We start from the raw sequence: 23876 nt of genomic DNA on the forward strand, positions 1-23876 counted from the left end.
TTCCTGCTCCTCGACGGCTTGATCAATGACACGACACAATGCATGCTCCAGAAAGAAGGCGTAAGGTACGATGTCACTGATGGCGCCCTGGCTGCGACTGACCAGTTTGGTGTGCTCATCAAATGGGTGCAGAAGTCTGCATGAGTCGCGCATGAGCAGCCACTGGCGCAGTGTGAAAAAACGAAGCTCCCCAGAACCTGTCCTGCCGCAGAGTTCGTACAGGTAGTCGTTAACTGAACATTTCTGCTGGAGCAGCCTATCAAGCATATACAATGTTGAGTTCCATCGCGTCGGGCAGTCACAAATAAGACGTCTGATGGGCAGGTTGTGTCGACGCTGAATGTCAGCAAGGCGAGCCATGGCCGTGTAAGATCTTCTGAAATGGGCCGAGATTTTCCTGGTCTGCCGCAAGACGTCCTGGAGCCCAGGGTATTTGGCAACGAATCGCTGCACGACCAAGTTCAGGACGTGTGCCATGCATGGCACATGTGTAATTTTGCCCTCATTCAGCTCGCTCAGCAGATTGGCACCGTTGTCGCACACCACTTTACCAACTGTCAAATTGAGAGGTGTTAGCCACTGATCTGCCTGTGAACGCAAAGCTTAAAGGAGTGCAGGACCAGTGTGGCTCTTGTCTTCCAGGCACAACAGACGCAGCACAGCATGGCAACGTCTCACCTGGAATGTCGAATAGGTTCTGGGGATCTTGGGCGGCGCAGCAGAAGAGACGGTAGCATCGGAAAATGAGGAGTCAGCCGAGGAGGAGAGGAAGGATAGAGTAGGAGGAGGAGAAGAATTAGGCCCCGTACACACCATAGAATCTATCAGCAGATAAATCCCATCAAATGGGTTTCAGCGGATAGATTCTATGGTGTGTACACTCCTGCGGATATTTATCCTCGGATAAATCTCCCCTGGGATGGATTTTCAGCAGATGAATATTTGCTGACATGCTCAACAAATCCATCTGCTGAAGTCCATCCCAAAGGATGGATCCGCTCGTCTGTACAGACTCACCGGATCCATCCGTCCAAAGGGATTCCCCGCACGCGTCGTAATGATTTGACGCATGCGTGGAATTCCTTATATGACAGCGTCGCGCCCGTCGCCGCGTCATAATAGCGGCGACGGCGCGACACGTCATCGCCAGAGGATTTCAGCGCGGATTTCAATGCGATGGTGTGTACACGCCATCGCATAGAAATCTTCTGAAATCCTCGAGAGGATTTATCCGCGGATACGGTCCGCTGGACCGTATCTGCGGATAAATCCTCTCGTGTGTATGGGGCCTAAGAGGCAGGCCTGTTGTGTTAGCCCAGTGGCTGGCAAGCAGAGGGAGCTGCCCCCAATGAATAAAGAACAGGTTGCATTTGAGGCCTCTAACACCACTATTTGGCTATTATGAGTATTATGGGGCTTTCGAATTGGTTTATGAACATGTGAACCATGGTTACAATGTCCTGTTCTGGTAGCATGTGAAAATTGATGGTGCTTTTATTGTGAAAAAGCAGCAAAAACTGTAAACTCAAGGTGGAATTGATATAAACATGTCTCACAAAGCATGGCAAAATTCTGGACCCCATCATCTCACAATCAATAGCCAAGTATAATCCAGATTCTTTCCAAAACCTTAAAGCGGGGGTTCACCCTAAAAAAAATTGACATCGACATTGACAGTATGCAGATCTTTTTTATTTTTTTTGCCGTACATACCGTTTTTTTTTTGTTATTTTCCCCCCTGGCTTCCGGGTAGTGAATCCCACGGGAGTGGGCGTTCCTATGCACAGGCTAAGTAATTGACGTATGACAAAAGCTTCCCCTCGGTGCATACGGCCGTGTCACGAGTTGCCAAAAGAAGCCGAATTGCGAGTCGGCTCTATCCGGCGCCTGCGCACTGACGTTCGGCTTCTTTCGGCAACTCGTCATACGTCAATCACTTAGCCTGTGCATAGGAACGCCCACTCCCGCGGCATTCACTACCCGGAAGCTGGGGGGAAAATAACGGAAAAAAAACGTATGCACGGCAAAAAAAAAAAAAAAGATCTGCATACTGTCAATGTCGGTAGTGAGCTCAATGTAATGTTAGAATTTTTTTTAGGGTGAACCCCCGCTTTAATATTCATTTAATTTAAAAGATGTTTTTAATTGAGTATGGTAATATTGAGAATATAATATTGTATATATTAAAAATACTACCATATCATCTGATGTTTTTTTTTTCCCAACAAAATTATCACTGCACCTTTTTTCTGACCCTTAAAAAAAAGTATTGTATGTATTATCCAGAAAAAAAATTAAGCAATTAAATAGAGTAAGTAATTACTGTGTAGATTGCTGTCAGTTGGTCATCAATTATTTAATCTTACAGTTGCTGTCAGAAACACTGCTGAGCAATTTCATGACAATCAAAAGAGGGAGGTGATATTAAAAAAAAAAATTGTATCTTCTGTACAGAAAATCCCAGGATTCAAAAATTAATTTGTACAGTAGATACTGTAACCTGTACATTAAATGATTATTACACTTGGAATCTAAATAGGCCCACACCCTTATGAATAACATAAAAAAGCAGTATCTTTCATAATTCTCTTTTGATTTTTTTTTCATATAAACCAACCATTTTTTTACTGGGATGTGAAATTCATATATTCTGTATCTCATTTGTAAATAGTTTTACTGTTTTACATATTCATTTTTCATTAAAACCTGTGTTAAAGTTCTTGTTTTATCTCTGTATTCTCTTCTTAAATATAATGTTAAAAACACACAATAAGATTGCTGCTTCCACACTATATTATGCTTATTAGACAAATTATAACATCACATCACATACAGGGTTTTATTGTTGGAACATGCCATTTTAAAAGAAAAACTTTATTTAATGAAATGTATAATTTATAATTTCTCTGTAAAAACAGTTTTATTGATAAAAATAGGACTAGAATATGGAAATACTTACTAGAATGTTGTCATTTACAGCAGTTCAAAACAAAAATATTTTTTTCTTTCTCGTAGGTGTACATTTTTTAAATATGTGTATGTGTTTTTTTCAGTCAATTATTTCTTTAGAAAGCCTAATTTTTTTCAGCACATTAATTTCTACAAAAATAAACTTTGCCAGTAGGTGGTTTGCATATTGTTGCCCCAAATTACCACTCTTAAAAGTGGTAATATGGGGCAATAATGGAATTATGGAAAAACCTAGTTTACCCATGCTAAGTATGTAATTGAAAAAAAGAAAATAATATTTATATGCTATCTCTAGTTATTTTTAAATAAATAATAAATTATTAAGCAATACAATTTGATTCTAATCTAGTAATACAATTTTCATGTCATGTAAAACAATGCTTTATAATATATGCATAATTTTATTTTTTGGTAATTCTATTAAATACATTGTTTTTTAATCATTTTAGCCTTGTAGCCTATCTATTATATGTGAATTATTTATTTTAATAATTTTTACTTTGTTAATATTAAGTGCTTCCTGGAAATGTGAGCACATACATTTTTAAAATATTAAAATAAAATGGCAAGTTGGGCGCTAGAAATACATTGCATAATATAATTTTGAAATATATCATAATTAAATAAGCAATTATTACAGATTGTACAAGTTGGCAAACATAAACATCTTCTATAATAGCCTTTTAAAATAATTATAGCAGGATCAAAGAAAGCATTGCAAATATTTCCTTGCTGAATATGTATGATTACAAGTAAGAAGGGGATAAGGGTGAATGCTGGATTTCTAATACTTTTTAAACACATTTTATCCCTGTGTCTTTTAAGATTAGCTACTAGTTTATATATTATTTACAGCATGTTCAGGGCAAGCAATGCAGAAGCTGTACTAAAAAAAGTCTGTAAACTGTGATATTATTTCAAAGCAATGCCCCCCTGTAGCAAACTGCTGGCTGAGGGGCACTCAAAGGAGGGAGGGGCTAGGAGCAGCGAAGAGTGACCCAAAAAGATCTGGGCTGCTCTGTACAAAACCAACTACACAGAGGAGGTAAGTATAACATGTTTGTTATAAAAAAAAAAGGAGTCTTTACAATCACTTTAAGGGGTTAATTTTCTGCATTGTGTAAAAATGCTGTTTTATCCTGTATGCACATATCCTTCCCTCCTGCACTGTCTATCTGGGAAAGCGACCTAACACAGGCAGATTAGCCAACCTGCACATGCTCAGTTGTGTCTTTTATGCTGGAGAAAATAATTAATTGTTCTCAGAGATAGCCAGGTCACGTGATATTGGCATCACACATGTGGGGGCCTAAGTGGAAATCTCCTCCTACCTGAACTCTCATCACTGAAAAAACTGTGCAGTTTATCATTAACCATGGTATACAGATCAGCCAAAAAGGTATATAGTGGCAATATTTTAATGTAAAAAAAAAAAGATTTATAAACTGTGGACACTGTGGGGGGGGGGGGGCAGAATAACTATTTTCATATTACTGGGTTTAGTAACACTTTAAGCTAAGAGTATGTTTGATAGACCATACATTATGTAATATTATAAGTGTTGCAATAAATTCAGCACAGTGTACGGTATGCAAAGAAACTGACAGCAAGTTTGGAACTGAGGTTACAGGAAGATACTTTCCATTGTTCTCTTCTCAATGTTCACTGCCTGTGATAATTGTAAATCTGTTCGAATAATTATTTCTTTCTCTTTTTTTTCTTTTTCTTTTCAAGCTTTGTGAGAGTAATCTGATAAAATTATCTTTGCAATGATTTATTTACAACCACTCAAAAAACCTTCTAGATTTTTGAGTTCTAACAATTTGTGAGTTGTAACTTGCAGCTAAAATATTTTATGTGAATTTATGAAAGAAACCCCTGCCAAGGGTTATTCTGCTGCTTTCTTAATCAGAATTTGATTTTGAAGGACAGCCACTGAACCACAGGAAAGTGGCCACAGTGATGGTAGATCCTTATTGCAACTGTTATGCTCTGTACACACGATCCGAATTTCTGATGGGATAAAATCCGATGGAATTTTCCATCGGAATTTCGTTCAAGCCGTCTTGCATACACTATGGGCCAGATCCTCAAACGAATTACGCCGGCGTATCTATGAATACGTCGCGTAATTTCAAAGTTCCCGCGTCGTATCTCTGTTTTGTATCCACAAAACATGATACGACAGAATCTGGGCTCGCTCCGACAGGCGTACGTCTTAGTACGCCGTCGGATCGTAGGTGCATATTTACGCTGGCCGCTAGGCGGCGTTTCTGTTGAATTCCGTGTCGAGTATGCAAATTAGCTAGATACAGTGATCCACGAACGTACGTCCGCCTGGCGCATTTTTACCCCTGCTATATGAGGCGTATCCTATGTTAAGTATGGCCATTGTTCCCGGGTAGAAATTTGGAAATGTTACGTTGTTTGCGTAAGTCGTTCGCAAATAGGGATTTGCGTAGAATGACGTCACCGTCGTAAGCATTGGCTTGTTCCGGTTTAATTTCGAGCATTGCGCACTGGGATACCCCCACGGACGGCGCATGCGCCATTAAAAAAAAACTTCATTTACGTCGGGTCACAACGTATTAACATAAAACACGCCCCCATCACATAGATTTGAATTGCGCGCCCTTACGCCGGGAGAATGTGAATACAGCATTTGCCTCTCAAAGTTGCGGCGGCATAGCGTTACTAGGATACGCTACGCCTGCATAAAAATACTATCCGCTACGTGGATCTGGCCTACTGTCAGACCAAATTCCGACTGTCCAAAACAAAAATAAAGTTCAATGTTTCCGAGCATGCGTTGACTTGATTCTGAGCATGCGTGTTTTTTTCCTCTGAGAAACGCAGACGATCGGAATTTCCGATACGATTTTTTTCCATCGAAAAAAAAAAAACATGTTCTATTTCTAAACTCCGATGGAAAAAAAGTCAGATGGGGCCCACACACGGTCGGAATATCCGATGAAAAAATTCCGTCAGACTTTTTTCATCGGAAATTTCAATCGTGTGTACAAGGCATTACTGATTGTACACATCTTAACTGCCCTGATTTTCCAAAGCAGACAGTGCACCGTGTCTATAAACATTTCCCTTTGGCTTTTATGGCACTTAATTACAGCACTGGCTCCCAATAGTCACTTTACACACAATTATGATATGCTGCTAATTTCATTGACTATATATATAAATTCACGGACACTTCTTTTTCCAGCTGGAGCATTTTCTAACATTTAGCGTATTCCAAAAAAATTTTTTTGTCATTTTAACAGAATTGTATGGAAATCTGGGGTAATGGAGATCAAAATGTATTGGATGGAGGCATGTTTCCAACTGTAAGATAAATTTAATCCTACGAATCCTTGTCTACAATATTCAGGAGAGCTTGTAATAATCGATCATCTCTATGCTTATAGGGTCTTCTATTATAGAATCGGTCAATATAGTCATTGTATAGATTGTTCCCTCTGTCCTTTGTACCTGACTGCTTGTACAGTTTTTGCAGAGCATGATAATAATGGGTCTTAGGAATTTGAGCCTGTTCCTCTGCAAATGGAGCACCTTCTCTGTCAAAAGCATTCTTCAGAAGATGCAACATGGCTTTTGCTTTCACGGGATCTTCTGGTTCTTCATTTTCTGTAGGTTTCTCTGTAACTATTTGTTCATTGGAAGAGTCCTGTAATGTTCAAAGACATGGTAAAATATTCATGCTGTGATGATAATCAACTGATCATTGCAGGATTCTGAAACAATATGCATTAAGATAAATACGCCTTCTGTGTGCAGCGGCCCCCCTCAGCCCCCCTCACACTTACCTGAGCTTCATCTCTGTACAGCAATGTCCATGAATGTCTCTACCGTCCGAGACTCTCCCTCCTGATTGGCTGAGACACAGCAGCGACACTATTGGCTCGCACCGTTGTCAATCAAAGTCAGTCAGCTAATTAGGAGAGAGAGAGCAGGGCCAGGCCACAGCTCTGTGTCTAAACGGACAAACAGAGTTGTGACTCGGCTCGGCTGCCCCCATAGCAAGCTGCTTGCAACAGAAAGAAAGGACCAGAAGCACCAAAGATTGACCCAAGAATTGGAGGATCTGGGCTGATCTGTGCAAATCTACTGCAACAGGTGCAGGCAAGTATAACATGTTTGTTATTTTTATTGGAAAATAAAACAAAATATAACATTACAATCACTTTAACCCCCCTGGCGGTATTCCTGAGTCTGACTCAGGGTGAGATTTTTGGGCTACGATCGGTAACCCTGAGTCAGACTCGGGCTCGCCTCGCTGAATCCACAGGCTTGGTTTACTTACCTTGTCCCTGGATCCAGCGATGCCACCGTGCTGTGTGAGCGAGCGGGACCTTGCTCGATTCACACAGTGTCTCTGTGTGCCGCCGATCTCCGTTCCCTGCGACGTTACGACGCACGGGAGCGGAGAACAGCGCCAAATTAAAAAAGGTACACAAACACAATACATACAGTATACTGTAATCTTATAGATTACAGTACTGTATGTAAAAAATACACACACCCCTTGTCCCTAGTGGTCTGCCCAGTGCCCTACATTCTTTTATATAATAAAAACTGTTCTTTCTGCCTGCAAACTGTAGATTGTCCATAGCAACCAAAAGTGTCCCTTTATGTCAAAAATGGTTTTAGAGCAGCTAGAAAACAGCGATAACAAATTATAATCACTTGCAGAATTGTGCGATAGCGATTTGTGGGGAAATTCGTCATAAAAAATATAAAAGTAATGACAGCGACAATTCTGCAACTGAGCAAATTTCAGTGATTTTGAGTTGATTACATTATTGAATAATTTTTATTATAATTATATTATTATTTGCTATAATTATTTATTATATTATAATTTATAATTTTGTTTTTAAAAAAAATTCATACCCGGGATGCCTACTAGACTCTTGTTTGGTCAGATTTAAGTGAGTTATTCCTAAGAATTACAGGCCTACAGTATAAAACGCCAAATTTCCTTGCAAATGAGGCCTTGTACACACGACCGAACATGTCTGCTGAAACTGGTCCGCGGACCAGTTTCAGCAGACATGTTCGGTCGTGTGTACGGCCAACCGGACTGGATTCCCGGCCTAGCGGACAGGTTTCCAGCAGACAAATGTTTCATAGCATGCTATGAAACATGTCCGCTGGAAGCCTGTCCGTCGGACATGTTCGGTCGTCTGTACGACTCACCGGACATGTCCGCTCGGCCGAAAGCCCTTGCATGCGTCGAAGTAATTCGACGCATGCGTGGAAGCATTGACCTTCCAGGGTTGCGCACGTTGCGTTCGCTGTCCGCAGGGATTTTGGTCTGATGGTGTGTACACACATCAGACCAAAATCCGGCAGCGGACATGTCCGATGAAAACCACCTGCGGACGTTTTCATCGGACATGTTTGCCCGTGTGTACGAGGCCTAATGGTACCGCTTTCAGCACCTTTTTTCTGAAATAATCATACCGCCAGGGAGGTTAAGAAAGGCTGCTTTAGACACTCAAGTGGAACACAATGGTGTACAATAGTGAGATTACATACCTTGTCAACGTTTGTTAACTTCTCTACACCTCTTCGGTCATTCTGAACCACATTGTAAGAAGTATACACTCTGGGATTTGTCATGTGGTCTGGGCGGGTAGATGTTCCATGCAGAACAAGTTTCCAGTTAACTATTCTTCCTTCATTTTCCAATCTTTTAGACTGAATAATAGCAAATTGAAAAGTATATGATTTACAGGTAAATTTGAGTCAGGTATTATATGGCTATTTTTTTTTAATGTAAAGACTGAAGGAGGAGGTCTAAACTTAAAGGGGTTGTAAAGGTTAGTTTAAGCTAGTGTATTGTTAGTTCATTTACCTTTTTCCTTTGATTTCCCTTCTAAAAAAATTTTCTTTGTTTGAATTTCCCATTTCCTGTTCCTCCTCAGTAAGCTGTTCTGGCTGACTAACCCCCAGCCAGAACGGCTCGGATGCTGGGGCAAGCTTACTGAGGAGAAACAAGAAGTGAGAAATTCAGACAAAGAAAAAAAACATTTAGAAGGAAAATCGAAGGAAAAGGAAAGTGAACCAACAATACACTAGCTGAAAGGAACCTATTTAGAAAATTAAAAACTAACCTTTACAATCCCTTTAAAAAAAAAAAAAGTGAATATATCAAGAGGTACCAAGGAACTTTGGAAACATATTAACTAAAAATACTAACAAGCCTTGCATTTTATTTCCCATTACTTTGGAAACCGACATAACTGGCAGAGACCAATGCACACACTGCTTTGGTTGCATTTAAACTGTAATGTATCTGCAGACTGTTCTGAATAGTACAGAACTTCCGTCCCCCCTCCACTGACATCAACATCACATGCATGATAGATACCAGTACTATTGTTGTGTCTTTGCATCACAAAATGCGTGGCCACAGGGAGCCGTACAACCAGGGCTGATCTGCCCTATAGGCTCACTATGCAAGCCACTTAGGGCCCGCAAAGCTGCGGAAGGCCCCCCAAATTACTAGAGGCCCCGCTTGGTAAGAAGTCATTTTCAGCCCCTCACCCCGCTTCTCAACAAGCTGGAGAAGAGGTAAGAAGTCAGCACCCCCCGCCTTCTCACTTTAATGTAAGGTGTCATTTCCGACGACAGCAGAACACCCCCTCCCCCCGCTTCTCACCTTTAATGTGACATGTCATATTTTCGGCAGCCCCCCCCCCCCTGCTTCTTAACTTTAATGTGACGTGTCATTTTTCTTAGGGCCCCAGGGAGGTCAGGATCGGCACTGCGTACAACCCAGGGTAAATTTGTATTTTTATAGTTTTTCTTTTTAACAAATCCAAGATTCACTTTTTTGTCGAGGTAAATACTTGTAACTCTAAAACTTTTTAAAAGCTTATACTCAGAGTTGGGATTTAATATAATAGTTGCCTCTTTTTTGCTTCTTACCACATCAGTGATTTTGACAGTCCAGGTTCCAGCTGGATCTTCTCCCCAGCTATGGACAGACATAAACGCCCAGTTTTTGAAACCATTGGTCGATGTGTCTCTTTCTCTTTCAGTCAGAAGGACTGTCTTGGTTCCTACATGGAATAACATAAATATTTATGTATTCAGGAACATTTTTGTGCATATAAATGATAAAGTATGCATTTTGCATAGACGGCTGCAAAAAAGTTGCAAATAAAACCTTTATGTGCCATCTACAATCATTTACAACATATAAACATTTGGCTTATGACAACATCTTCACCAACTGGAAGCATTTATAAACATATGGTTTATGACAACATCTTCATTTAAATGCAAAACAGGCAGATAGATTTTTCCATGGAGTATGTACAATCTGAATATACATATGATATAATGGAACTAATAGATATGAGCTTGTTATGGGTCGTGTCTGAATACAAACTCTAGTAGTCTGGTAAGGCTGCATTCACACCTAGGCGTAGGCAATAGCGGCGTTTTTTTCCGGAGTTTTGTCGCGCATATTCATGCTAATATGCGCGTTTGCATACAGCGTTGTCCGACGTTTTTGTACTTTGACGGGTTTTTTTTAGCCAATAGGAAAAACTATCATCTTTTCATCACTTGTTGCTATGTTGGTAGATTTTTTTAATCTTCTGCATGGGCGTCAAGTTCTATTGACGAAACGCCCGTAGCAAATGCCCGTTGTCGCGCAAGTCGCTTGAATCGAGCGTTTCCATTACTTTCTATGGGAAATGGAAACGCTCAAATACGCGCATATCGCATATTCAGATGTGAACCATGCCCATAGCCTTACATGTATTTTGGTCCCTCTGGCGTTTGTGCGCGTCGCGCTACAGGCGACAAAACGCCAAGGTGTGAATGGGCTCTAAGGGATGTATTAATAGGTCCATAATTCTACTGTTTCTGTGATGTTATAGAATACTCCACTGCATTAGCTATTACAATTTATTTTGATTACTTACTATAAATATTTCACATTTCAAGGAGTCGAATGCTAAATTAGTCTGAAAAAACATCTGTAATCCTCAAATTTTTGGGAGTATCACTTGCTCAAGTAAAACTAAATCATAACGGTGTACAGGCTTTCCTGCCAATAATGGGATGATTGTAATGTCTGTTGTTAGACAGGACTTTTACCTAATAATCATTAAGTTTACATACCTGACGGGGAAATTAGTGTAATATGAAGATCTCCTCGACGTGTATACTCGATAGTGGCTTCCAGTTGTAAATGCTCCAGAGACTTGATATAATTATCTTGGCCTTCACATGCCTTTGTGGGGATCTCAATTGTAATTTCATCCACAGATCTAAAAAGTCTGTAATTAGAAGTGAAGATGGAGGAGAGTAATTATGTAATAGGTTTTCTGGATGTCTTCTGTTATGACAAAAAATGAACACGCAGAATAAATAGATTAAAATTAGGGCTATGGTCATGCCATGTGTACCCTCATCATGATAGGGAAAAATCCAGGGGAGAAACAGGACATTCTCCATCTCCGACCACGCAAACTATGACACAAACATCCAGGTCAAAGAAAAGTGCAGTATTCTTTGCTTTCTCTCTTTTTTTTTTGCTGTACATTTATAAAAGGCTTAGTGGGAGAGATAATGTGGTTTCCACAAATAACAACAGACCACATGCCCTTGTCTTTACTGCCCCTCTTTCAACCATCAAGTTTTACAGATATGACAAAGAGAGACTATGCTAGAGATGGCCATAAATTAACTGCAAAAAGCACCAAAAAATGCATGGGTGTGTAACCACTTGACCCATGAACTCAAGTGGTTACATTGGAAGCTAGGTTTCATATATGGTTACTATGCATGGCCTTTCAAATGACTGGCAATATCTCTGTGCAATATCACATTTAGATCGTGATCACTTCCTTTCCTGTTGTTACAAGATAATATACTATTTTACTTATTCATAAACTATAATAAATAAACCCTATAAGATAGTAAAATAGGACTACAGGCCCTAGGTGCGAAGAAGTTGGGTTTCTCACTGTCACAACCTGCTCAGTGTTTACTTCTTGAGATTTTGGTAAAATAATAAGCTTCTGGTGGGTCCAAATATATAGCGAACATGACTGCCTTGGTCATACGCTCACTCGCTCAGTGCATTTACTGTAAATGACTATGAAACCTATGACAAGGTTTAGGGCATGGGTGACATTTCATAAGTCTTCTGTCATAGAAGACCCACGCAGGGCACAGTAGTAAGAAGGCAGTTTGACGAAAAGGGTTGGATGAGATTGTGGGGGATACAGGGTTTTAGAAAATACTGTCACTTTACAAATGGTTCTCCTCTGTACTGGAGACCTGAAGTATCTCCTTTTTCTACAATCAGTTTCTTTTATTTTGATATGCAGGCACTGAAAAGCAGAGTAAATAAGGAAGGACAGAGAGCAACATAGATGTGCGTGTACATAGCAGTCACAGATAATTCCACCTACTCAAGTCATAAAAAAAGGTATGATTTCTGATTGTTGCTGTGGATACTGGACTTGGTATTCTTTCTTATTTTAGTAAATACCGTATTTATCGGCGTATACAGTGCACTTTTTTCCCCATAAAATCAGGGGGAAATCGTGGGTGCGCGATATATGCCGATAGCATACCTCGGAGGGGAAGTAGGGGGATGAGCACCCGCTGGAAATCACTGAGCCGTCATCTCCTCTCGGCTGTCGCGTCACACACGCACAGTCCCGCCTCTGCCACCAGCATTGGACCAGAGATGGTCCAATGCCGATGGCGGAGGCGGGACTGTGCATGTGTGACGTGACAGCCGAGACGGCACTGTGATTTTTCCGGCGGGCGCTCGTCTTTCTCCTTCCCCTCTGAGGTATGTGTGTGATCGCAGCATACGGTACATAGGGAAAGTGCAGTGTCTAAATCAATATGTTGTCATATATTCATCCATAATTTGCCAAAGTGCCAAAGTGCATGTGGCTTTTCACTATGTATGTGTGTGATCTTGCATGCAAGGTGCTTCCTTCACAACCACCAATACACAGATCTGCTTACCAGATATCCATCATGTAGTAAAATGTTTACTCTTTAATTTAATTAATCAGGCTGCAGATGGACATTTTTTTCAGAAAATTCCCTCTTAAAATTGGGGTGTGCGTTATAAGCCGGCGCGCGTTATACACCGATAAATACGGTAATTCTGCAGGGAATTTACTGGAAATGTAGGCATGCAGTGTATTGCAACTTGTAACTTGAACATATCTTTCAGGTGAAGATGGACATTCTGTAAGTTAATTTTATTTTTTACATTTTTTTTTTAAACATATACTTATTCGCATTATTGTGGATTTGGTTTAGAAAGAAGTACACTATACTACCAAAAGTATTGGGACGCCTGTCTTTACATGCACATGAACTTTAATGGCATCCCAGTCTTAGTCTGTAGGGTTCAAGATTGAGTTGGCCCACCCTTTGCAGCTTTAACATCTTCCACTCTTCTGGGAAGGCTGTCGACAAGGTTTAGAAGTGTGTCTATAGGAATGTTTTACCATTCTTCCAGAAGCGCATTTGTAAGGTCAGGCACTGATGTTGGACAAGAAGGCCTGGCTAGGAGTCTCCACTCCTGCTCCTACGGAATTTCACTATGGTGAGTCCTTATTCTTTTTTAGTATCATATCTGGTTGGGTGACATCGCTATCTGAGGATCCATTGATTCCCTTGCACCACTGGCGGCTGCTGTGGTCCGCGTTTGAAGGCCCGGGCTGGGGTTTACAGCCACAAGCCATCCTTGCTTGCCATCTGGTAAGTGTGCATTCCCTATGGTGTCTTTACTTTTGGTGGTGGATTCCTTCATTTGAACCATTCAAGAAGATTTTGTGTTGTTGTTTTCTGGACTTTATTGAACTAACTATTTGACATTTTTTAACACATGTGTCATACATACATTTATTTACTGTATTCATTCATTCATTTACACATCAATTAATACTCGCAGTAGTATCTTCTTATACATTTTTTATCACAGCGCATTTTTTATTGGTTTAACTAGATGGACTTGTGTCTTTTTTTAACCTGACTAACTATGTAATTTTCACTACTTTATTATACTCCCTATAGATAACCTGTCACAGAGAAAAACACCTGTGTGAGAAAGCACCAATAAAAGCAGCCATTTATCACCAGTCACTTTTTTGTCATAAGCACTTACACTGCACATGTCTTTTTTTGTGTGTTTTGCACAGAGATGGAGGGTGCAGGTCATCGGGGGGCATGCCCTGATGTTGGGGGGAGGTTCTGTGGACTTGATGTCTTTTGCTTTTTCCCATCCAGAGGGGTCTTTTTTTGAGAGAGCCCCCCACCAATTACCTGGTGGACTGGCTTCAGCTGGTCCCTAAGGAGTGAGGTCGGTCTGATTTCGTTCTAGGTAGACCATGGTGCACCTTGCCTCTGTCAAGAGCCTTGTGCTGCGGGAGGTTCAGGGTTGCGGCCCCCCCTTCAAAAAACCCACGCAGGGGGTTATCTGTCATAAATAGGTATCCGTTCAAAATAAAATATATATATTAAACGTAGTAGAAGGGGGTGGGGGACCAAATTTTCCCTTTTAAGGTGATGTTCCACTTTCAATAGAAAATATATATAGAGGACTGTACTTCAGACCAAAATTAGGGACTATTAAGAAGGAGAAAGGGACAGAGGGATTTATTTTCGAAAGAGGAACATCCCCTCCAAATGAGGGACAGTTAAGAGCAATGGTGTTGGACCTGTAAGTTTCTACTGAGTTACTGTTATATTATGTACAGTATCTATTCTCTAGAAAAGCTTCTTATTATTGTAGCGCCTGGCTATTTTCAGAGCCGGTGCTATGTTAAATTTAGGGGAAAGTTCAGAGAAATAGTTGGCTCTGAACTAGTTTAATTTTTTTAATTTAGGGTTTCTGCTCTAGCTTGGCTGTACTGTGTGTTACCCGCTTGTCCGGAGACTCCCATCACCCCCGGACGGCAGGTGGCAGCAGTGGGGTCAAGTGTTTGAGTATCACTCCTCAGCAGCCAATCGGGAGGTTGGGGAGGGGTATTTAGGGGCAGACGCCATTCGCTCGAGGTCTCTTCCTCGTGTGGCACCCACCATTGGGGTAGCCATTCCATGACACCCCCACAAATGGCACTCAAGGCCAGGGGTGTGCGTGTTATGTGGTGTTCCTGGCCCGGAGCAATTGATCTGCTGCGCGGACCCAGTGATTGACTGGGTCCCCAATCTGAAGGTGGTCCTAAGCTGTCCGTCCAATTGGAGGAAGCTGACCGATTAGGAGTCTGTCCAAAGGATACCAAGCACAAGGCTGGTGTTCCAGGAGGGGCCTGTCCATTCATCAGATGACAACCTTGGTTCTGACAGGCTGGATGTTGGTCGCCTGTCAGTTGCTAATTTCACAAATCTACCTGAAGGAGAACCGGGTGTTGAATCTACTGAGAGAGGATTCCGGACCATAATTGACTCCAACCTTTTAGGAGGGTCTGTGGCAGAGACTTAATCCTAAGTTCGAGCGACACTCTGGCTGCCAGGCTGGTGAGAGAGGCCTGTCCAGATGCACTATACCCACTCCGGCTGGAGTGGCGAAGTAAACTTGTCGTTGGAAGCAGGACTGTTTCCCATATTCAGTTACACCTGAATCTGCTGTCTCCTATTTGCTATCCCTTCACCTTTCTACTGTTTTATCGTTTTTACCCGGCTGGGTAATAGAAGCACAGAAAAGACATTCCCTTTACTGCAACTCTCATCCAGTACCCTAGACGGCGGAGATACAGAGGTAACGTGCCACCCAAAACAAACCAGCAGCTCTTTCGGGGGTAGTGCTACATTATATTTGCCGTGTGTCAGCTACTTCTATTTAGGACCAGTTCACTAATGGCATGTTGTCAGTTTCTGCTGTATTTAATTTACCCCTGTGACATGAAATTATGGTGTCAATGCAAATAGTATTTAGTTAATTACAATTGTTTGACTCATAATGTACATGTCTATTTGTATATCTTATATTCCTTTGCAGAGTTATTTCTAGCGTTGGAATATATTCAGAGGAATTTGTGAATGAACCAAATTTTTTTTTCTATTTGCTTAAAAATTCCTGCCAAAAGAATGTGAGCAAAAATAATAGTCATTAAAATATTATAATGCAGGAAGGTATCCGAGGAAGAAAATTTGCATAACTGCTTGGCATGCATAAATAGACCTAAAAATGCATATTATGATATTTTAAATACCAATTAAAAAAAAAAAAAAAAGATTTGTATGTGAAAATTGTTTCATGTGAAAATCCATTTTATATAAACAACATGTGGGAGGCAGGATGCGTGGGATGAGAAATGGGTGGCAAATGCATAATGGGGTGCACTCCCCCAACCAGTCATTCACCTTTACAGCTATGATCATATTTTTTTAGTGATTTTGATGCTGGTTATAGAAAGACCAGTCAAGACTTAAGCTGGGTATACTATATAACCAGCAGGTTAAACGGAAAAAAGATTCCCTCATCCGCATTAGTGATGCGGAAGCAGGGATTTCCTCCACTGCAATATTAAGTTCTGACAGCGCCCCCCCCCCCCCCCCCCCCCCATCAGAATACACAGAACAGAGCTGCAGTTCCATTGGCTGCAGTGGCTGATCGAATGCTGGTTTTCCAGCAGGACTGTTCAACAGAATCTGGCTGTTATACCGTCTTCTGTTGAGCAAAGAGGGATACACAAACATCAAAATTCAACCAGTTCCTGCTAAAACTGAAATTTTTTGATAAGTGTACAGTATACCCAGCTTAAGTACATCCTAGTGTCATCCTTCTGCATCCCTCTCCTGCATATATTGTTCCCCATCACTCTGAAACCCTCTCTTGCACATATTTCCTCCCATTATACCCTTCATACTCCTCTTTTGCATATATTGCTCCTATCACACCCTCCACACTCCTCTCCTGCACATACTGCCCACCGTCTTACCCCAACACTCCCTAACTGCACATATTGCCCCCCCCCATAATACCCTTGGTATTTCTCTGCTGCACAGATTGTCTCACATAATACCCTCTGTACTCCTCTCTTGCATTTTGCCTACAGTCATACCCTCTGTACTCCATGCCTGCATAAACTGCTTCCATCATACCCTCCATATACCTCTGCTGCACATATTGCCCGCAGTCATACCCTTGGCACTTCTTTCTGCACATACTGCCTGCTAGGACACTTACTTAGCATTAGCTGAAAATAAATGGGGACATATTGGATGCCTTCAGCTGCCATTGTGCTGTTGCTGGGTTTCTTATGTGTCCTTGTGCCTTTAAGGATGAATGAGCTGCCTCCAGGCACACATGCCCTTCATGTATTCACTGCTTTATCTGCTCCAATATGGAGACTTAAATATGAGAGTTGGGGGACCGCACATTACAGAGGGGCCTCAATGAGGCATTATGGCTTCCACATATAATTGCAAATATGTGCAACTAAAATCTCTGTTTTAATGTCAATTGTTAGTGCCATTTTGTTTTTGTTTTTCAGGCTTGCTGGTAAGTGTGCTGGGAAATCTTTTGTTTGTTTATACTGTGCAGGGTCCTTCCAGTGCACCCTAATTCAAAAGATGTTTTAAATTGGGGTGATTGACATTCTTGTAGAGCTTTCAAGCTGTATTTGGTGTGGGGACACATTAAATGCCTTCAACTACCACTGTGCTCTTGCTAGGAAATGCTGGGAAATTTTTTGTTTGTTTGTAATATCTCCAACCCTGTCCATTTTTCAATGGGAACACTTCTTTCAGTGTCAGTAATTCCCAAAGGCTTAACTGTCTTCCTTAGAGACTCAGGCCCATATTCACATAGGAGATACGACGGCGTATCTCCAGATACGCCATCGTATCTCTGAGTCTCAGGCCCAGATTCATGTATGAGAGCGCATCTTTGTGCGGGCGTAAGGTATCCTATTTACGTTACGCCTCCGTAACTTTCACAGGCAAGTGCAGTATTCACAAACCAAAGTTGCGGCGGTGTAGCGTAAATAGGCCGGCGTAAGCCCGCCTAATTCAAATGTGGAAGATGTGGGCGTGTGTTATGTAAATTTATTGTGACCCCCACGTCAATGACGCTTTTTACGAACGGCGCATGCGCCGTCCGTGAAAGTATCCCAGTGCGCATGCTCCAAATTAACCCGCAAAAAGTCAATGCTTTAGACGACTTACGCAAACGACGTAAAACGTGAAAAATTTGACGCTGTTCCAACGTCCATACCTAACATTGGTATGCCTCATCTACGCCTCATAGAGCAGGGATAACTTTACGCCGGAAAAAGCCTTACGTAAACGGCGTATCTGTACTGCGACGGCCGGGCGTACGTTCGTGAATAGGCGTATCTAGCTGATTTACATATTTCTAGGCGTAAATCAGCGTACACGCCCCTAGCGGCCAGCGTAAATATGCAGTTAAGATACGACGGCGTAGGAGACTTATACAAATTCTGGCGTATCTGATTCTTTGAATCAGGCGCCAAGATACGACGCCTCAGATTCAGAGATACGACGGCGTATCTGGTGAGGGGGTTTGAATCAGAGAAAGAGCTCCCTCCGGTGATGGTGAAGGTGAACAGTAACAGTTAGGCCTCACTTTACAATGTCCTGCCAATGTTCTGGGTGTTTTCGGGTGAGGCTTCATGAGGTATGTAAATAGCCTACATCTATAGCAAGGGCTTTATTCAACTTTGGTCAGAGCTGAACAGCTTGTTTTTATTTATAGACGTCTCTTAGCATACGCAGTGTTTGCTAATGATGAACTAATCCTTTAATCTAATACACCTCTATTTCTCTTCTTGGATAACTTGTATTTTGGTGAACGACAAACTTTCTTGTATTTTAATCTAAATCTACATAACACAACAGAGTCTCCCCAAATGTGTGTATTTGTAATTTTACCTTTTCTTAAAATGTTTGATCTTGCTTGGGGTTTCTTACCTGGGGGTAAAGTCACTGTCTTTAATAATGCAGATTTTTTTCTCGGGTGCAGTTTTCCATATTTTAGGATCAGCTAAATCCACAAGGGCCTTAGCATTCAGTAGTCCAAACCCAAAGCGACTGTTGACCATAAGACCTGCTCCATTCTTCTTCCAGCCGGGATTATTTGCTAGAGGATCATACTCGCTTGTCCAGACAACTAGGTGTTGCATATCCCTCCATGTGAGGTTAGGACTTTTTAAAACACAAGAATTAAAACTGTGATCATTAAAGTTTCTAAAGATGTTGTAAATGATATAAAAATGGTAACAATTGTGAAATGTTAATTTGTGTTTGATAAAAAAATGTTTACATCTTTGGCTTTACACCAAAAGAAACAAAAAGTGTATACAGTAAATTTCAATAAATCAAGCCGATAGTGTGTGAACCCCTCAAAAATTCTGAAGGCCTGGAACTCATGCAGAGAGACATTAATAAGAGTCCTTGAGAGGTGTCAGATGATTTACCTCTCCAGCATCTACCAAAAAATAATAATGAAATATCAGTCTTTAGTGGAAAGAGGAAAGGATCGCCACTACTCTTGACCAGCCGAGGTGAATAAACGATAAACCATTTGTGGTTTGGTGGAGACATGTAGGCTGAGGTTTATTCACCTGAACTGGTCTGGAGTAGCAGTGATTCTTTCCTCTTTACATTGATTATCCCTCTTGATTGGTATCATGACAAGCCTGCATCCCATGCTCTGGGACACCCATGATATGCTTTCACCTCTACTTTGAGCACCACGAAAAGCAATATAACAGGTATCAGTTTTGAGTGGGTCCACACTTTAATCAAAATCCAACCAAAACACTTTTTTTTTTCCTCGACCTTTAATGATTCTTTTTATACTGATAAAAAGCATGCATTTTTTTCCTCTGTGTACCTTACTCAGAAATTTAAATCCTTACTTTTGTTCGAGAGCAAGAGCGAAGATCCCAGCAGCCAATGGAGCGGAAGCAGAGGTGCCAGTATGTGTTTCTGTGCAGTCATTATGTAGATCAGCGCTTACCTAAATATTGATAAATATACACAAATGTAAATGCAATATTATATAGCACATCTATTTAGGCTATAATTTCCTAAAAAAAGCAACTTCCTGTACAACATGCAAAATTCTTTCATACTAGCTGAAATCATTCAGTGAAAATATAAACACCACACAGGCTAATCCTGGTGCTTCGGTTATAAGGTAGAATTAAGAGATTCTACTGGCTGAAGAATGCAATGGAAAGGTAATTTTTTAAGAAAATATTGTCAAGGACTGATGTGAATAGATTTGCCTTCTCTGGTCCTCCTCAAGACTACAAAAATTACCTACTAAAATGTTTGCATCGGTCCTACCCCAGAGGCCACTGCACCACCACTTTTGCCTGCTGGCACCAGAGAACGACTAAATTTGTGTGTGGTTAGGGCTCTGATTGTCTGCCATTGCCTGAATAACCATCCATGGCTTCTGCCTCACACAAATCTCATAGCCCTCGAAGGATGACACAAAAAGAAGATGAAATAGCGGTCACTCAGACTGGGGACATAGTATGGCTGGGCAGAATTTAGGAATATTTTTGTAATGACAGCCTGAAGTGATCCAGTGGAACTAAAGTCACATTTTTACTTTAAATTCACGTTAAGAAGCAAGAGTCAAACAAACTGTATATCTGGACAACTTAATATATAAAACATAAAAGTAGAATTGTGGACACTTACAATCCTCTGGTCAGTGTAGTCTCCACTGCTGTATGCTGTGGCTAATGTGGAGGAACATTTTTCTGCATACCAGGGAGATAGTCCTTGCTGTGACGCACTGCTGATTGAGATGGTGTAAATACTGTCTGTGTATCCATCGCAGTCACAGTTATCTCCCTGTCTGCCACCATTACCAGAAGCCCAAACGAAGATTGAGCCTTTTCCATTTCGCCCCTTTGGAATAAAAAAAAAAGCTAAGTTAATAATAGGGTAAACAGGTAAACATATTATATTTCGTACATTTTAACAACACTGTACATATAAACAGGCTGTCTATGTGCAGAGGATTTGTGAGTGTGGTTTCACTAATCAGTCCACAATCTCTGTTTTTTCTCGGCCATACTACACTATGAGCATTTTCCTTTGTTGTTTTTTTCTCTCCCCTCTCTATGAGCTGGCTTTCTGAATCAGCAAGTGGCAGTATTGGACTGTGGATGGGAGGTATGGTGAAGTGCTGAGCATATCGCAGGTGCTCCCTATCATTGAGTCAGTCTACATGCTGGATCTGTGAATGGTTCGTTTCTTGCTGCTTTTACCTGGGGTTTTTCACTTCACAGTGTTTGCACGGATGCACAAGTGCACTTTATATACGTTTGTGGACTTTTTTGTTTTTGTATTTTGTTTCATTTGAACATCTGAGTGTTTACACATATATATACACTTGATGTGTACTGTACAATAGCAAGGGATGATTTAGCGCATTCATCCTATTTGATCCAATTTTTTTCACTGGTTTAGCTTTTTTATGTAGGCAGCTTTATCATTTGGGTATTTTTGTTGTTGTTTTTTCCTTATTTGATCATATTAGCGCTGTAGTACCTTTTATATATATTTACTGTATATATAATATACATATGGTCTGCGGAACAATGAATACAATGGTACATTCCCCTTCTTGATGATGAGCAAGCTGACATTCTAGTATTCCTGACACGAACAGGTGCATTGAGCACTATTTTGTTTAGAAAAGGGCGATAACCACAGAAGTCCAGTCCAAGAGTAGCTTTGCTCCAGTAAGGCATTGATAGGAAGGAAAGTTGGGATGTAGACACTGTTTTTCTTTTGTACACAATTTGTATGATATTATAAATGAAAAGCCCATAAATCTATTTCTCCCTATTTTGTAGACGCTATAACTTTCGTGCAAACCAATCTATATATACGCTTATTGCGATTTTTCTTACCAAAAATTTGTAGAAGAATACATATTGGCCTAAACTGATAAATACATTTGTTTTTTTTATATATTTTTTTGGGGATATGTATTATAGCAGAAAGTAAAAAATATATTTTTTTCTTTCAAAATTGTCGGTCTTTTTTTGTTTATAGCGCAACAAATAAAAACCACAGAGGTGATAAAATACCACCAAAAGAAAATTCTATTTGTGGGAAAAAATATAAAAACATTATTTGGGTGCTGTGTCGCACAAATGCGCAATTGTCAGTTAAAGTAACACAGTGCCGTATCGCAAAAAATGTCGTGGTCATTACAGGGCTGAAGTAGTTAAATAAGATACTTCCAGTTACGATATGGCATTTCCAAACATAGCACATATGTTCTAGACACACATCGCAGTACTGACAAGTGAAAACTTATTGCTTAAATTTTGTGGTATCATTTGACACATAAATAAGCCACTCTGTAGCTTCATCTACCAGCCCAGGGCATTAGGTTCATGCCTTTTTTATTATTATATTTTTCCAAATAGATAACATTTTTTATAATGAAATTTCCTTCTCTATGCAAGGCTTTGTATTAGGAAAATCCACAGGTGCAGATTATATAACATTCTGAGGAACAAAGCATATTGATTCAAGTGTGATACTTAAAAGATAACCCATATGGGCCACGTGCTTGTATCTTGTTTATTCTTTGATGACCTACTCTCCTGTCCTTTTCCTCTATGCTCTAGGTTCTTTGTCTGATCTTTCCATTTACGTTTTATTGGTAATGACATTTCTACAGTTTCTCATGCAGGCATTCTTGTTTCTTTTATTTGTTGGACTCTCAACAAATCTCATAGTGTTTGCAAGTGATCAAACTAGACTTTTCAAGAACTGCTACACATCATTTATTTTACGCAGAGAAGTACTGTGTTGAATTGTAGTGCCTGTTATGATATTTTTCAAGTATAAGAAAAAGTTAAAGCAGTCCTTGCACTATAAATGCAAGGTCTACTTATTTATTTTGCCCTCCCCCATTCCAATATGCTGCAATAAATGAAAAAAAAAAAATGGTTTTACCAGACGGGAAGTGAGAGGAAATCTGCAGCAGTAACAATGACCACATTTAAAAAAAATCACACATGAGTGATAGCCTTCCTCTATTATACTAAAAGGGCATTTTATCTCGCTTTGTGCCGCTGTTGGAGATTAAAGCCCTGTACACACGGCCGGGAATCTCGTCAGGAAAAAACTGTTGGTTTTCCTAAAGAGATTCCTGGCAAGCTTTCTTGCTCGCCGAGTGTACACACACACCATTCAAAAGAACCGCCGTTCTTTTGAATAGCAAGAACACAGTGACGTCATTGACTACGATGAGCATGCGCTCGTCACATTCGATGCCATTGTTGCCATCTTGCTACACTCTACACTATACCATGGAAGCTACCGCGCATCCGCCATAGTCTCATCAAGCATGCGTGGGTTTCCATAGAGGCAAACACTGACGAGAATCCCGACGAGAAAATAGAGAGCAGGTTCTCTATTTTTCTCATGGAGATTCCCGGCAGTTTCCTTAACGAAAAAACATACACATGCACAATTTTCTCAGCAAAAAGCTCTGCCAGCAGTATTCTTGCAGTTTCTTGCCGAGAAAACCGTGCGTGTTTACGAGGCTTTACCCTCACTTCTTGTCTGGTAAATCATTACATAAAACAGGAGGAATGTCTCTAACTGAGCCCTGAAAGCAGTAAAAACTGATTGTAGTTCTAATTCTTCCCCACTATATCAAAAACAACAAAAACAAATTTTGACATACACTATTAAAGGCAAGTCTTAAAATGTTATTTATGTATTTAAAATATTTATTTTCTATTTATACGAATCGCAAATTAGATTTAATTTATAAACATGTGGTATTTAGCACTAGACCAGCCTTTCTCAACCTTTTCAACAAACCTCGCAATAACTTTCTAGTCTCAGGGATGGTCAGTGGGAAGAATGCTTACATT

General features: G+C 40.5%; 1 protein-coding gene across 2 annotated transcripts in view; it reads right to left on the reverse strand.

The window, feature by feature from the left end:
• Positions 1-5924: 5924 nt before the first annotated feature.
• PCSK1 (proprotein convertase subtilisin/kexin type 1) overlaps positions 5925-23876 on the reverse strand; it is a 67879-nt gene continuing 49927 nt past the window's right edge. For both annotated transcript variants that reach the window (XM_040342504.1, XM_040342496.1), the window contains 7 exons: positions 20665-20877; positions 19869-19969; positions 18919-19152; positions 11128-11285; positions 9922-10055; positions 8527-8688; positions 5925-6652 (listed from right to left, as the gene is read on the reverse strand). In XM_040342504.1, coding sequence (XP_040198438.1) covers positions 6329-6652; positions 8527-8688; positions 9922-10055; positions 11128-11285; positions 18919-19152; positions 19869-19969; positions 20665-20877 — 1326 coding nt within the window. In that variant the 3' untranslated portion in view covers positions 5925-6328. The remainder of the gene's footprint in view (positions 6653-8526; positions 8689-9921; positions 10056-11127; positions 11286-18918; positions 19153-19868; positions 19970-20664; positions 20878-23876) is intronic.

This window comes from Rana temporaria, chromosome 1 (assembly GCF_905171775.1).
Source record: "Rana temporaria chromosome 1, aRanTem1.1, whole genome shotgun sequence".
In the NCBI taxonomy this organism is placed as follows: domain Eukaryota; kingdom Metazoa; phylum Chordata; class Amphibia; order Anura; family Ranidae; genus Rana; species Rana temporaria.